This window comes from Ranitomeya imitator, chromosome 8, assembly GCF_032444005.1.
Source record: "Ranitomeya imitator isolate aRanImi1 chromosome 8, aRanImi1.pri, whole genome shotgun sequence".
Taxonomy (NCBI): Eukaryota; Metazoa; Chordata; class Amphibia; order Anura; family Dendrobatidae; genus Ranitomeya; species Ranitomeya imitator.
In genome coordinates, this window is record NC_091289.1 from 187,163,199 (window position 1) to 187,180,033 (window position 16,835).

At 45.4% G+C, this 16,835-nt stretch overlaps 1 protein-coding gene across 4 annotated transcripts in view; it reads right to left on the reverse strand.

The window, feature by feature from the left end:
* Positions 1-983: 983 nt before the first annotated feature.
* KANK4 (KN motif and ankyrin repeat domains 4) overlaps positions 984-16,835 on the reverse strand; it is a 102,330-nt gene continuing 86,478 nt past the window's right edge. For 2 of the 4 annotated variants that reach the window (XM_069738171.1, XM_069738172.1), the window contains 2 exons: positions 9,737-9,937; positions 984-5,265 (listed from right to left, as the gene is read on the reverse strand). In XM_069738171.1, the coding sequence (XP_069594272.1) occupies positions 5,137-5,265; positions 9,737-9,937 (330 nt within the window). In that variant the 3' untranslated portion in view covers positions 984-5,136. The remainder of the gene's footprint in view (positions 5,266-9,736; positions 9,938-16,835) is intronic. The other 2 variants (XM_069738169.1, XM_069738170.1) reach the window with 1 other exon arrangement.

Sequence of the window (16,835 nt, forward strand, 5' to 3'; positions counted from 1 at the left end):
GGGATCTGTGCCCTCCTTTTCGTGTCTACTATCTTAAGTAAGGTTTGAAAAAGACCCAGAGGGTCGAAACGTTACCTTGCAACACTGCGGTGATACCTCTATTTTTGGTGTTTCAAAATAAAAAAACCATATGTTTGGCTCACAATATTCTTAAGATATCTTTTCTTGAGTGCGACTGTTGATGTTCTTGACTACATTCTGGAGAATCCCTCCATGTTCAGTCTGCACCAATCTTAGCAAGAGTGCACGTCTTGTTCTTCACTGCAAAATAGATGGCATCATGAGAATAGAAGATTATGTGGCAATACTGAAGCAACATCTAAAGACATCAGCCAGGAAGATAAAGCTTGGGCAGAAATGGGTCTTCCAAATGGACAATGACTCGAAGCATACTGCCAAACTGGTAAAGTGGCTTAAGGATAACAAAGTCAGTGTTTTGGAGTGGCCATCATAAGGCCATGATCTCGATCCTATTGAAAATTTATGGGCAAAGCTGAAAAGGCCGATCCGAGCAAGGCGACCTACAAACCTGGATCAGTCACACCAGTTTTGTCAGGAGGAATGGGCCCAAATTCAGACCAACTATTGTGAGAAGTTTGTGGAAGGAGATCCCAAATGATTGACCCAAGTGATTCAGTTTAAGGGCAATAGTACCAAATACTAATGAAATGGATGGAAACTTCTGACTTTGCAGTAAGTAATAAAAATGCCTGGACCAAGACTCCAACTTCCCAATCCTTATGAGCCCCAGGAAATTGTCAGGGGGCCACATACTCATTGGATGGTCAGATGATATAGCTAAAATCAGCACAGTTGGCCGACTCATCTAAGGTGTATGGAGGCCTCAAAGCAGCGGTCACATCCTCTTTCTTCAGGAGCACATTGCTTTCCTACCTCCTGACTTTCTGGGATGAGGTGCGCTCCTGAAGAATCACCGCTTGGACGCGCATCAATCATTTGCAGAAAGAAAAGGGACGACAAAGGGCAAGTTATATTTTATTGCTTGACTTGACATAAAAATATATAACAATACTTGGTAGAATAATATGCGGCAAGACAAAAACCGTTACAGAAAAATACGAGAACTTTAGAAGATAGAAAAGATAAGTGCATCGGGTAACTGGGCTTTAAATAGTTAAACCATGGAAGCCGTTTAATAGGATGTAATCGCCGTCCTGATGGACGTACAGTGTATATACACAGCGGAGGTATGGAGAGATGAACGGTACAAGGTCTGCTCACTCCCATTGTGCTTTCTAACCATTCTCTAGCCTGGATCTTATGCGGGCGCCCCGGTCACTCCACCCGATCACTGCACCTAATGGTGTTTGGCACTTTAGCATGTTGAGGTTCGGCCTTGGTCCTACAAATGTTAAACTTATGTGCTAAAGGGTCCTCTGCAATGTATATTCCTTATCGATAGAAGGGTCTCTGATTAGCTGATCACCGGTTGTCCTGCTGCTGGGACCGTACAGAAATCGAACAGAGTGTGTTACATTTTCTTTCAGCAACATCACAGGAGAAATTACAGGGAACCGGTCACCAGGTTTGGCCAATATGAGATGTGGCCACCACCTTTCAGGGCTGATATACAGCATTCTACAATGTGAGTGCAGTCACTGTGTACATACATTACATTACTGATCCCAAGTTACATCCTGTATTATACTCCAGAGCTGCACTCACTATTCTGCTGGTGCAGTCACTGTGTACATACATTACATTACTGATCCTGCACTGATCCTGAGTTACATCCTGTATTATACCCTAGAGCTGCACTCACTATCCTGCTGGTGCAGTCACTGTGTACATACATTACATTACGGATCCTGAGTTACATCCTGTATTATACCCCAGAGCTGCACTCATTATTCTGCTGGTGCAGTCACTGTGTACATACATTACTGATCCTGAGTTACCTCCTGTATTATACTCTAGAGCTGCACTCACTATTCTGCTAGTGCAGTCACTGTGTACATACATTACATTACTGATCCCGAGTTACATCCTGTATTATTATTATTATTATTATACATTTTTATAGCGCCATTTATTCCATGGCGCTTTACATGTGAATACGGGGCAAATATAGACAAATACATTAAACATGAGCAGATAACAAGGCACACGAGTACATAAGGAGGGAGGACCCTGCCCGCGAGGGCTCACAGTCTGCAGGGGGTGGGTGAGGATACACTAGGAGAGGGAAGAGCTGGCTGTACGGCTGTTCAGTAGGTTGAGGATCACTGCAGGCTGTAGGCTTGTCGGAAGAGATGAGTCTTCAGGTTCTTTTTGAATGTTTCTATGGTAGGCGCAAGTCTGATGTGTTGGGGTAGAGAGTTCCAGAGTATGGGGGAAGCACAAGTATTATACCCCAGAGCTGCACTCACTATTCTGCTGGTGCAGTCACTGTGTACATACATTACATTACTGATCCGGAGTTACATCCTGTATTATACCCCAGAGCTGCACTCATTATTCTGCTGGTGCAGTCACTGTGTACATACATTACTGATCCTGAGTTACCTCCTGTATTATACTCTAGAGCTGCACTCACTATTCTGGAGTATAGGGTATGTGCACACGCAGAATGGTCCTCTGCGGATTTTTCTGCACTGGATTTGATAAATCTGCAGGGCAAAAACACTGCGTTTTTCCAGCGGATTTACAGCGGTTTTTGTGCGGATTCCACTGCGGTTTTACACCTGCGGTTTTCTATTATGGAGCAGGTGTAAACCCGCTGCGGATCCCGCACAAAGAATTGACATGCTGCGGAATGTAAACCGCTGCATTTCTGCATGTTTTCTTTCCGCTGCATAGGCACAGCGTTTTCGGTTGACATTGTACTCATGAGAAACTGCTGCGGACCCGCTGTAAAATCCGCATAGTGTGCACATTGCCTAATACAGATCTGTCATGTAACAGTGACTCCGCTCTCTATGGGGTTGATGCTTCGGAGTCTATTTCTCTGATGGCGGAGGGGAGAACGTCAGCAAGTATAAGTCTGGTAACGCTTGTATTGTGGTGTCGCAGGACGTGTTCGTCAGGATCGCTGCTCCGCCAGGGAATGCAAATAATACATTGTGATCTCTGATGTGATGAGCGGCATCGCGGCCCTGATGTCAGATGACAGATATGAGAAGCCGCAGCTCCATTATTTATAATATAATTGTGGAAATAAAACATTTTCTCTTTTGTGGACAATTCTTAAGCCTCAGCCATAATTAGTTATCACATTCTAATGTAAAGATACTTTTTAAAAATGTTTTCCTAGAACATAGGAAAACATGGCTGCCTCTTCCAGAAACACAGCACCGCTCTCCACGGATGGTGTCTGGTAATGGAAGTTAAGGGCGCTGAGCTGCACTACCACACACAGCCTGTACCCAGGGGAGGACCTGTTTTTTGACAGAAATCAGTCACTTTTATCCTAAAGTGCAGGACAATCCCTTTAATGCTGTGGTTTGGGGGCTGGAGAGGGGCTGCGCCTCTAATGAATATATATGAGGATTCATTGCGATGATCAAGGATCAAACGCGGGAGATTTTCAGAGTATGTAACGATGAGATTTTATATTTATTCTAGCTCCAGTATTTGCCATTTACAGCTGTAAACGTACTATAGAACTACAAATCCCAGCAGCAGTACTAGTGTTGTTCTTGTATATTTATGCCATATGGAAAGGGTTGAAGGGCATAGAGGTACGATTAAGAAATAATCCTTTATGATTGCGCTTTTCCGAGACCCAGAAATCATTAATAATAAAAAAAAGGGGGAAAAATATTGTGATTGCCCAAAGCAACCAATCACATTGCAATGTTCTTATAGCATGGGACCTGAGAGCTGGAAGCTGATTGGGTGTCAGGTTTGATCGCTCCAACCCCCACTTAAAAAAATAATAATACATAGAAAAATCCCTGAATCTGAGCCCCCGGCTGCTCTGAACGGTCTTATCGACTGGCAGCTTAAAAAAAAAAATGTGCTGAACTTAGTTTGTGCTTATTATTCTTAAAGGGATGTTCCAATCGTAAACATTTATGGCGTGTATATACAGTAGGCATAGGTTTGTATGGGTAAAGCGAAGGCTGGAAATTCATAGTTGCGTCTTGGATAGAGATAAGTGAACCCGAACGTCTTACCCAGACCCAAAGTTCAGGTGCCTGTTGTTTTCAATAGGGTTTGGGTTCAGGTACAGTCCTGATACCTGAACCAAACTTTGGAATAAAGTTCGGGTCAGGTACCAGAACCCCGAATTTCCATGGGTCCGCTCATTGCTACTCTTGGATCCTCACCTATCAGGCACTTATGTCATGCCCTATGGATAAGCCACAGTCGCTTAGTGTAGAAAAACTCCGTTCAATAAAATAAACTTCCTGTGCCTGGCTCTGCTGTATTTGGCCCCTGGAGTGCTGCCTGATAAGGACTCTCTTAAAGCACATCAGTGATGGATACAAAGTATAAAATCCTGTGCTATGACATCACTGTGTCATCCTGTGCTATGACAGCACTGTGTCATCCTGTGCTATGACATCACTGTGACATCCCTTAAAAAGTCCCCTAAGTGCGCACTTCTAGGACACATGTAGGGCCATTTTATAGATCTTTTCTCATGCACATTTCACTTGATCTTCTTGAAACCTTAAAAAAATATTGTGCAAAGAGGTTTTAAATTTGTTGCATTAAATTCGGTAACTCCATTCATTGAGGTGTGGATCGCGGCGGAGGCAGCAGTGTAACATGCGCTGCGGTACAATGAACTGTTTAGAAAAACGTTAAAATAAATATTGTTGCTCTGGCCGAAATCTTGTGTTTGGGATGGCAGCGGTAATGCAAAAATGTAGATATCCCAAAAATAAAAAGAGCATGCAAAATTTGAGGGCTAAAATGTGAAAGTTTTTGAAAATAACAAAAGTCTGCACCAAATTTTTTTTTTTTAAATAAATATTCTCTATAAGCATGCCATTCCTGCAGAAGTCAGAGGAATCGACCTCGCCATGTCGGATCGCGCGGCCATATACACATACTTGGAATAGTTGAGTGTAAATGTAGACAATGCAGAGATGGATGAGATCCGCACTCACTGTTCGGAGCGGAGCGAGTGCGCAGAAGAATGAGTCTTTTGTCCTCCATACTTGTTTACAATGAGCCTCCTTCTCCCGTGTCAGTGGAGGGGCAGGGACGTCGGGGCTCTGTGTGGGCTTGTAGGACTTCTGCAATCTCACTGTGGGCGGAATCCAGCACAATAGACAAAGCGGAGTTACCAGCCTGTTCCAAAAACGACAAAGAAAAAAAATATTCAGGTTAGCTATAAAGATCAGAAAGGTATGTCATAAAGAGGTTACTCCGAGCCCTCGCCAGAAAACCCCACGCCTCCGGGTGCAAAAATTCCTCCAGTGATGTAGCAGAGCTGAGTTTGTCGCACTTTTTAGGGTTTTCTATGTGTTTGTTGCTTACTACCTGTGGCTTTTGTGATGATTTCATTTTACTGTAACATGAGGACGAAAATGGCAAAAATCATTAATGGTGTCGGAACTGCCAGGATCGGCTATTAAAGGGAGTGTGTCCCATGCAGTGGCCGCTGAAGACGCCATTAGCAATCATTTTAAATAATTAGAAAACCATGGAGATGTGCATGGCGGTGAGTTTTGACCGACCAGTGGGAACCATACCATCGGCTTACAAATATCGCGGGTCTTACATGTGGAAATTAAGGGTAAGACGTGCAGAAAAGTCTAATGTACCGATTTTACCATTTTGAATTCTTTTTTATTTTTTCCATACATTTTTCTACATTTTTCATGAATTTTGTTCAAAGTAAAAAATGGTCTTTATTTTTGCCTTTAATGTTTTTTTGGCCACTTTTTGCAATATGGCACAAAAATTGCCCAAAACAGGAACCTATAGGCCAAAAGCAAAAACTGTTCTACTCAGAGGAGCAACAGGAATAAAATAAGAGCAAAAACTGTCCCCATCTGACCTGGTGACGGCCATCGAATGAAGGTGATGGAAATAACTCCCTGTACGGTCGCCGTTCCATTACATTTACCCAAACTTAGGGGTGGAAATGTCCCACAACGTGTACATGTGATGGCGACGGGAACGTCTACCTGTGATATCACCTGCGCCCACAACTCACGCCGTCATTATCTAGAAGGAATTTACCAACAATCTGCAGCTTTTTATTACTGAAGTTATTAATGATGAAGGAAATATGTAGAATATTTCTAGTGTAAACAGATGAACGCTCATTTCCATCGCTCCCCAGGGTCCTGTATTTTCCGTAATGTGGCAGATCCTCTCGATGCAGAGGGCGAAGAAGATCACAATGGCACAAAGTCCGTGTGACTAAAGAGGCAGAATTATACAAGTATATCATAGTCAGGGCGGGTGGGGGAAGTTCACGTTTCCCGCGTGAGACACCATTACTGTTGTGGAGGCCGAACCAACCTGCCTAACACAATTCTGCCCGTTATGTTATATTCATGTTACCCCTGAATATTGAGCAGAATTTCGTCTGCTGCTGCCGATATGTGACGATTGGATTTATTGTATTCTTTACTGTAGCCACAAATCAAAACCTTGTCATTCACTGCTTTCTATTAATGTTATAAATTATTCTGCTCCTGCTATTTAGCCCTTGTATCGCAGCTTCCCCCCCAGTATGCTGCCCCCCAAACAATATTGTGTTTAAGTGGGTCTTTATATTGTGTGGTGCCATCATATTGTGTACGAGGGGGCAGCATACTGTGTGTGTGGGGACATAATATTGTGTTTAAGTGGGTCATCATAATAATAATAATCTTTATTTATATAGCGCCAACATATTCCGCAGCGCTTTACAGTTTAACAGTTTCAAACACAACAGTCATAGGTAACAATGTTAACAATACAGTAATAAAGCAAAATAAAATGACCCTGCTCGTGAGAGCTTACAATCTACAATGAGGTGGGGGAGATACAAAGTACAGGTGTGTATTTACAATGATGTATTTACCATGATGGTCCAGCCATCATCATACTTTGTTCCCCCACACAGTATGATGACCCATTTAAACATCATATGATACCCCGCCAACACACAATATGATACCCCCATACTGTATAATTACCCACTTAAACACAGTATGATGCCCCCAACCAATAGTATGATGATAGCCAGACACATGCAGATTTACCTGCGTGATTAGAACGCAGCGCTTTGGATTCAGTGAAAATACGCTGCTATATCCTGATTGTGGGTACATGACCTTAGAGATAGATGTGAGATAGATACAAGGTATGAGACCTGGATATATTGATAGATACATGAATATCTCCAAACAAATAAAGGCAGCACTCCAGATTATCAAGCAGATTTGGACTTTTATCAGCGATGTAAAAAGCTGTAAAGTCGCCTCAAAGTACGGGCTCATGTGTGCGGAGATATTCTCCGACGTATCTACAGAGATTGCTGCTGATGTGACCCAATAGAATAGATTAGATACTTTGGGGGCACAAAAAAATCTAATTGGAAAGTAAAAAAAGAACAGTGAAAGTCTGGGAGACAATCCATCAGGATAATTCCAGCCAGCGGACACAGGCCGAGCGTATCTGTATTAGGATGGCTAAGCGGTTCAGTGATAAGGGCATGTATACAGAGCTCTGCGGGCACGCGATAAGCTACGCAGTGTATGCAGAAGTCTGCGGACATGAGCTAAGCTGCGCAGTGTATACAGAGCTCTGCGGGCACAGCCGAATGTAACGCAATAAGCTGCGCAGTGTATGCAGAAGTCTGCGGGCATGAGATAAGCTGCGCAGTGTATGCAGAGCTCTGCGGGCACAGCCGGATGTAACGCGATAAGCTGCGCAGTGTATACAGAGCTCTGCGGGCACAGCCGGATGTAACGCGATAAGCTGCGCAGTGTATGCAGAAGTCTGCGGGCATGAGATAAGCTGCGCAGTGTATACAGAGCTCTGCGGGCACAGCCGGATGTAACGCAATAAGCTGCGCAGTGTATGCAGAAGTCTGCGGGCATGAGATAACCTGCACAGTGTATACAGAGCTCTGCGGGCACAGCCGGATGTAACGCGATAAGCTGCGCAGTGTATACAGAGCTCTGCGGGCACAGCCGGATGTAACGCGATAAGCTGCGCAGTGTATGCAGAAGTCTGCGGGCATGAGATAAGCTGCGCAGTGTATACAGAGCTCTGCGGGCACAGCCGGATGTAACGCAATAAGCTGCGCAGTGTATGCAGAAGTCTGCGGGCATGAGATAACCTGCACAGTGTATACAGAGCTCTGCGGGCACAGCCGGATGTAACGCGATAAGCTGCGCAGTGTATACAGAGCTCTGCGGGCACAGCCGGATGTAACGCGATAAGCTGCGCAGTGTATACAGAGCTCTGCGGGCACAGCCGGATGTAACGCGATAAGCTGCGCAGTGTATATAGAGCTAAGGGTGTGTGACGGCGGGGCCGCTGAGCACTAGTGAAGCATCTCTCGGAGCAGCCGCGCACAGTGGGAGTTGTAGTATGTGGAATAATCTGACTTTACTCCGGTTTTGACGTCCAATGTGATAAAGTTCATAACCACAGATTCCTATAGAGGAGGCCGGCGGATGGTGCGGACTCCTTGGTGGGGGGATTGTCTGGCCCTGTTTGGGTGGTCTCTGGTACATATGAGACGTCTGCATATTCTAGAGCTCGGGGGGAGTGGATTTTTCCGTTCTCCCAATACCGCCATATGCAGCACTTTCCTCGTACAGGCCTCAGTGTGATGTGTGAACAGCGCAGTATAGAGGAGGAGAAGCCGAGCACAATGAGATACGGGGTTGTGGTAAATGTTTCATATAACTTGTATTTTGTGCATTGATATCCATGGTGACTGTATGCATTAGGAGTCCAGTGGGCGGTGCTGCCAGTGATTGACAGCTATCTCTGCACGTACTGTTATACAGAGAAGACTGTCAGTCACTGAGTGGCACCGCCTACTGGACTCCTGTACATACAGACACTGTGGATGTCAATGAATAAAATCCCTTTAAATCCTATATTTTAACCATTTATATTCCAGCATTCATTATTTTTAATTATAATTATTATTGCACCTGTGTGTGAATTTATTGTACAAGTTGTAGTGGTTCCGAGTTCATTTTGCGGTTTTACATGATAAGTATTTACGGTATCATTGTTAAGAAATTTACAAATTTGTAGGAGCCGGCACATAAATAGTTAAAATAAGGTGCCCAATACTTCTCCACAGTCCTCATATCCCCTGAGATCTCTTCAGGCACTGTCTTTCTTCTTCGCCTGTGCTTATACACAGAAGCCAATATAACCGAGCAGAGCTGCAGTGTAAAGCATGGGTGATGAGAATGGGAGGTGGATTGCAGACTACCATGGACTCACTGATCATAGCTGTGTGCTAATGGAGCAGAGACAGAAAGCAGCCGGAGGACGATACAGTAAATTGCAGGTGACGTATCAGCCAAAATATGAACTCATCAATACAAAAGTGCCGCCATCGGAGCAGCAGTACGGAGAACGGCCACTACACAGAGTATGGCGCTGTGGCCCCAGGTAGCAGCACATAATGGGGGCGTCGGGGGTTGGACCCCCACAATCAGATATTGATGCCCTATGTTAGGTATTCAATATTGTCACCTGACTTATTTATAAATACACAAATGTGTCAATTAATTTGGGCTAATTTGTTGCCTCCAAAAGTCAGAAGTTTAGAGCGGAGAGAAGCCGCTACCTTATCGGTCCGTTCCACGTCACAGTCTGGGTGAGAGACCAGTAACTTCACGATTTCCACATTGCCCACTTGGCAGGCGATGATCAGAGCGGTTTCTCCGTCGTCAGCCGCCAGGTTCACATCCGCCCCGCACTCCAGTAAGACTTTTACCATGTCGGAGCGGCCATGGCTGACTCCCAGCATCAGCGCCGTCTGTCCTCCCTGCAAAACATCAGACAATCCAGAAAATAGCGCCAAGAACAAAAATTACAGCAAAATGTGAATACGCCCCACAGCCCCAAATCATTAATCTGCTCTGTCCGCCAGTGTCCATGAAGGGAAGACGGCAGCCATGTCATATTCAGGTCACAGGTCATGTAAGACCTCCGGTATGGGGGGCACTGGGAATTCTTCCATGTGTGGGACCTTGTTGGTGACATCGTGGTGAATACATTGACATGAAGCGATGGTGACACAATGCTCCAGTGTCTGAAATTTCCATCCAATCTGTGCAGTTACTGTCACCCTTCATAGCGCAGCTGGGGGGGGGAGGAGGGAACATGGAAAGTCCGAGCTCTCGGGTCCGCGCCTCTGTGATGTCAGCGTCCTACTGACACGGGAACTATAGGGTCATCGTACAGAAGGCTGAGGGCAAGAAAAGCTCATCAGGACAATTACACCACTGCAAATGTTTGATTCAATGGGGAGAGGGGAATATGCAGCTGCCAGACCCCTCTGCCAGCAGCTACTGTGCTAAGGGGTGAGACCCCTAAAAAGCAACTGCCAACGGCTACTGTCCTAAGGGAAGAAATGACAGGGTGAGACCCCTAAAAGGCAACTGAGAAAAACCTACTGTCCTAAGAGAAGAAACGACAAGGTGAGACTGAGAAAAAGCTACTGTCCTAAGGGAAGAAACGACAGGGTGAGACCCCTAACAAGCAACTGAGAAAAAGCTACTGTCCTAAGGGAAGAAACGACAGGGTGAGACCCCTAACAAGCAACTGAGAAAAAGCTACTGTCCTAAGGGAAGAAACGACAGGGTGAGACCCCTAAAAAGCAACTGAGAAAAACCTACTGTTAAGGGAAGAAACGACAGGGTGAGACCCCTAAAAAGCAACTGAGAAAAAACTACTGTCCTAAGGGAAGAAACGACAGGGTGAGACCCCTAACAAGCAACTGAGAAAAAGCTACTGTCCTAAGGGAAGAAACGACAGGGTGAGACCCCTAAAAAGCAACTGAGAAAAACCTACTGTTAAGGGAAGAAACGACAGGGTGAGACCCCTAAAAAGCAACTGAGAAAAAACTACTGTCCTAAGGGAAGAAACGACAAGGTGGGACCCCTAAAAAGCAACTGAGAAAAACCTACTGTCCTAAGGGAAGAAACGACAGGGTGAGACCCCTAAAAAGCAACTGAGAAAAAGCTACTGTCCTAAGGGAAGAAACAACAGGGTGAGACCCTTAACCCCTTCAAGACCCAGCCTATTTTGACCTTAAAGACCTTGCCGTTTTTTGCAATTCTGACCAGTGTCCCTTTATGAGGTAATAACTCAGGAACGCTTCAACGGATCCTAGCGGTTCTGAGATTGTTTTTTCGTGACATATTGGGCTTCATGTTAGTGGTAAATTTAGGTCAATAAATTCTGCATTTATTTGTGATAAACACGGAAATTTGGCGAAAATTTTGAAAATTTCGCAATTTTCACATTTTGAATTTTTATTCTGTTAAACCAGAGAGATATGTGACACAAAATAGTTAATAAATAACATTTCCCACATGTTTACTTTACATCAGCACAATTTTGGAAACAAAATTTTTTTTTGTTAGGAAGTTATAAGGGTTAAAATTTGACCAGCGATTTGTCATTTTTACAACGAAATTTACAAAACCATTTTTTTTAGGGACCACCTCACATTTGAAGTCAGTTTGAGGGGTCTATATGGCTGAAAATACCCAAAAGTGACACCATTCTAAAAACTGCACCCCTCAAGGTACTCAAAACCACATTCAAGAAGTTTATTAACCCTTCAGGTGCTTCACAGCAGCAGAAGCAACATGGAAGGAAAAAATGAACATTTAACTTTTTAGTCACAAAAATTATCTTTTAGCAACAATTTTTTTATTTTCCCAATGGTAAAAGGAGAAACTGAACCACGAAAGTTGTTGTCCAATTTGTCCTGAGTACGCTGATACCTCATATGTGGGGGTAAACCACTGTTTGGGCGCACAGCAGGGCTTGGAAGGGAAGGAGCGCCATTTGACTTTTTGAATCAAAAATTGGCTCCACTCTTTAGCGGACACCATGTCACGTTTGGAGAGCCCCCGTGTGCCTAAAAATTGGAGCTCCCCCACAAATGACCCCATTTTGGAAACTAGACGCCCCAAGGAACTTATCTAGATGCATAGTGAGCACTTTGAACCCCCAGGTGCTTCACAAATTGATCCGTAAAAATGAAAAAGTACTTTTTTTTCACAAAAAAATTCTTTTAGCCTCAATTTTTTCATTTTCACATGGGCAACAGGATAAAATGGATCCTAAAATGTGTTGGGCAATTTCTCCTGAGTACACCAATACCTCACATGTGGGGGTAAACCACTGTTTGGGCACATGGTAAGGCTCGGAAGGGAAGGAGCGCCATTTGACTTTTTGAATGAAAAATTATTTCCATCGTTAGCGGACACCATGTCGCGTTTGGATAGCTCCTGTGTGCCTAAACATTGGCGCTCCCCCACAAGTGACCCCATTTTGGAAACTAGACCCCCCAAGGAACTTATTTAGATGCCTAGTGAGCACTTTAAACCCTCAGGTGCTTCACAAATTGATCTGTAAAAATGAAAAAGTACTTTTTTTTCACAAAAAAATTATTTTCGCCTCAATTTTTTCATTTTTACATGGGCAGTAGGATAAAATGGATCATAAAATTTGTTGGGCAATTTCTCCCGAGTACGCCGATACCTCATATGTGGGGGTAAACCACTGTTTGGGCACACGGCAGGGCTCGGAAGGGAAGGCGCGCCATTTGACTTTTTGAATGGAAAATTAGCTCCAATTGTTAGCGGACACCATGTCGCGTTTGGAGAGCCCCCTGTGTGCCTAAACATTGGAGCTCCCCCACAAGTGACCCCATTTTGGAAACTAGACCCCCCAAGGAACTTATCTAGATGCATATTGAGCACTTTAAACCCCCAGGTGCTTCACAGAAGTTTATAACGCAGAGCCATGAAAATAAAAAATAATTTTTCTTTCCTCAAAAATGATTTTTTAGCCTGGAATTTCCTATTTTGCCAAGGATAATGGGAGAAATTGGACCCCAAATATTGTTGTCCAGTTTGTCCTGAGTACGCTGATACCCCATATGTGGGGGTAAACCACTGTTTGGGCGCACGGCAGGGCTCGGAAGGGATGGCACGCCATTTGGCTTTTTAAATGGAAAATTAGCTCCAATCATTAGCGGACACCATGTCACGTTTGGAGAGCCCCTGTGTGCTTAAACATTGGAGATCCCCCAGAAATGACACCATTTTGGAAACTAGACCCCCAAAGGAACTAATCTAGATGTGTGGTGAGGACTTTGAACCCCCAAGTGCTTCACAGAAGTTTATAACGCAGAGCCATGAAAATAAAAAAAAAAATTATTTTCTCAAAAATGATCTTTTAGCCTGCAATTTTTTATTTTCCCAAGGGTAACAGGAGAAATTTGACCCCAAAAGTTGTTGTCCAGTTTCTCCTGAGTACGCTGATACCCCATATGTGGGGGTAAATCACTGTTTGGGCACATGCCGGGGCTCGGAAGTGAAGTAGTGACGTTTTGAAATGCAGACTTTGATGGAATGCTCTGTGGGCGTCACGTTGCGTTTGCAGAGCCCCTGATGTGGCTTAACAGTAGAAACCCCCCACAAGTGACCCCATTTTGGAAACTAGACCCCCAAAGGAACTTATCTAGATGTGTGGTGAGCACTTTGAACCCCCAAGTGCTTCATAGAAGTTTATAATGCAGAGCCGTGAAAATAATAAATACGTTTTCTTTCCTCAAAAATAATTATTTAGCCCAGAATTTTTTAATTTTCCCAAGGGTAACAGGAGAAATTTGACCCCAAAAGTTGTTGTCCAGTTTCTCCTGAGTACGGTGATACCCCATATGTGGGGGTAAACTACTGTTTGGGCACATGCCGGGGCTTGGAATTGAAGTAGTGACGTTTTGAAATGCAGACTTTGATGGAATGCTCTGTGGGCGTCACGTTGCGTTTGCAGAGCCCCTGATGTGCCTAAACAGTAGAAACCCCCCACAAGTGACCCCATTTTGGAAACTAGACCCTGAAAGGAACTTATCTAGATGTGTGGTGAGCACTTTGAACCCCCAAGTGCTTCATAGAAGTTTATAATGCAGAGCCGTGAAAATAATAAATACGTTTTCTTTCCTCAAAAATAATTATTTAGCCCAGAATTTTTTATTTTCCCAAGGGTTACAGGAGAAATTGGACCCCAAAAGTTGTTGTCCAGTTTCTCCTGAGTACGCTGATACCCCATATGTGGGGGTAAACCACTGTTTGGGCACACGTCGGGGCTCAGAAGGGAAGTAGTGACTTTTGAAATGCAGACTTTGATGGAATGGTCTGCGGGTGTCACGTTGCGTTTGCAGAGCCCCTGGTGTGCCTAAACAGTAGAGACCCCCCACAAGTGACCCCATTTTAGAAACTAGACCCCCCAAGGAACTTATCTAGATATGTGGTGAGCACTTTGAACCCCCAAGTGCTTCACAGACGTTTACAACGCAGAGCCGTGAAAATAAAAAATCATTTTTCTTTCCTCAAAAATTATGTTTTAGCAAGCATTTTTTTAGATTCACAAGGGTAACAGGAGAAATTGGACCCCAGTAATTGTTGCGCAGTTTGTCCTGAGTATGCTGGTACCCCATATGTGGGGGTAAACCACTGTTTGGGCACACGTCAGGGCTCGGAAGTGAGGGAGCACCATTTGACTTTTTGAATACGAGATTGGCTGGAATCAATGGTGGCGCCATGTTGCGTTTGGAGACCCCTGATGTGCCTAAACAGTGGTAACCCCTCAATTCTACCTCCAACACTAACCCCAACACACCCCTAACCCTAATCCCAACTGTAGCCATAATCCTAATCACAACCCTAACCCCAACACACCCCTAACCACAACACTAACCCCAACACACCCCTAACCACAACACTAACCCCAACACACCCCTAACCCTAACCACAACCCTAAGGCCATGTGCCCACGTTGCGGATTCGTGTGAGATATTTCCGCACCATTTTTGAAAAATCTGCGGGTAAAAGGCACTGTGTTTTACCTGCGGATTTTCCGCGGATTTCCAGTGTTTTTTGTGCGGATTTCACCTGCGGATTCCTATTGAGGAACAGGTGTAAAACGCTGCGGAATCCGCACAAAGAATTGACATGCTGCGGAAAATACAACGCAGCGTTCCCGCGCGGTATATTCCGCACCATGGGCACAGCGGATTTGGTTTTTCATATGTTTACATGGTACTGTAAACCTGATGGAACACTGCTGCGGATCCGCAGCCAAATCCGCACCGTGTGCACATAGCCTAATTCTAAAGGTATGTGCACACGCTGCGGATCCGCAGCAGTTTCCCATGAGTGTACAGTTCAATGTAAACCTATGGGAAACAAAAATCGCTGTACACATGCTGCGGAAAAACTGCACGGAAACGCAGCGGTTTACATTCCGCAGCATGTCACTTCTTTGTGCGGATTCCGCAGCGGTTTTACATCTGCTCCAATAGAAAATCGCAATTGTAAAACCGCAGTGAAATGCGCAGAAAAAAACGCGGTAAATCCGCCATAAATCCGCAGCGGTTTAGCACTGCGGATTTATCAAATCCGCAGCGGAAAAATCCGCAGAGGACCAGAATACGTGTGCACATTCCTAGCCCTAACCCTAGCCCTAACCCTACCCCTAACCCTACCCCTAACCCTACCCCTAACCCTAACCCTACCCCTAACCCTACCCCTAACCCTAACCCTAACCCTACCCCTAACCCTAACCCTACCCCTAACCCTAACCCTACCCCTAACCCTAACCCTACCCCTAACCCTATTCTAACATTAGTGGAAAAAAAATAATTTCTTTATTTTTTTATTGTCCCTACCTATGGGGGTGACAAAGGGGGGGGGGGGGTCATTTATTATTTTTTTTATTTTGATCACTGAGATAGATTATATCTCAGTGATCAAAATGCACTTTGGAACGAATCTGCCGGCCGGCAGATTCGGCGGGCGCACTGCGCATGCGCCCGCCATTTTGGAAGATGGCGGCGCCCGGGAGAAGACGGACGGGACCACGGCTGGATCGGTAAGTATGATAGGGTGGGGGGGGACCACGGGGGGGGGGATCGGAGCACGGGGGGGGGAATCGGAGCGCGGGAGGGGTGGAACGGAGCGCGGGGGGCGTGGAACGGAGCACGGGGGGGCTGGAACGGAGCACGGGGGGGTGGAACGGAGCACGGGGGGGGTGGATCGGAGTGCAGGGGGGGTGATTGGAGCACGGGGGGGTGATTGGAGCACGGGGGGAGCGGACACGAGCACGGGGGGGAGCGGAGCACTGGACGGAGGGGAGCCGGAGCAGTGTACCGGCCAGATCGGGGGGGTGGGGGGGCGATCGGAGGGGTGGGGTGGGGGCACACTAGTATTTCCAGCCATGGCCGATGATATTTCAGCATCGGCCATGGCTGGATTGTAATATTTCACCCGTTATAATGGGTGAAATATTACAAATCGCTCTGATTGGCAGTTTCACTTTCAACAGCCAATCAGAGCGATCGTAGCCACGAGGGGGTGAAGCCACCCCCCCTGGGCTAAACTACCACTCCCCCTATCCCTGCAGATCGGGTGAAATGGGAGTTAACCCTTTCACCCGATCTGCAGGGACGCGATCTTTCCATGACGCCGCATAGGCGTCATGGGTCGGAATGGCACCGACTTTCATGACGCCTACGTGGCGTCATGGGTCGGGAAGGGGTTAAAAAGCAACTGAGAAAAACCTACTGTCCTAAGGGAAGAAACGACAAGGTGGGACCTCTAAAAAGCAACTGAGAAAAACCTACTGTCCTAAGGGAAGAAACGACA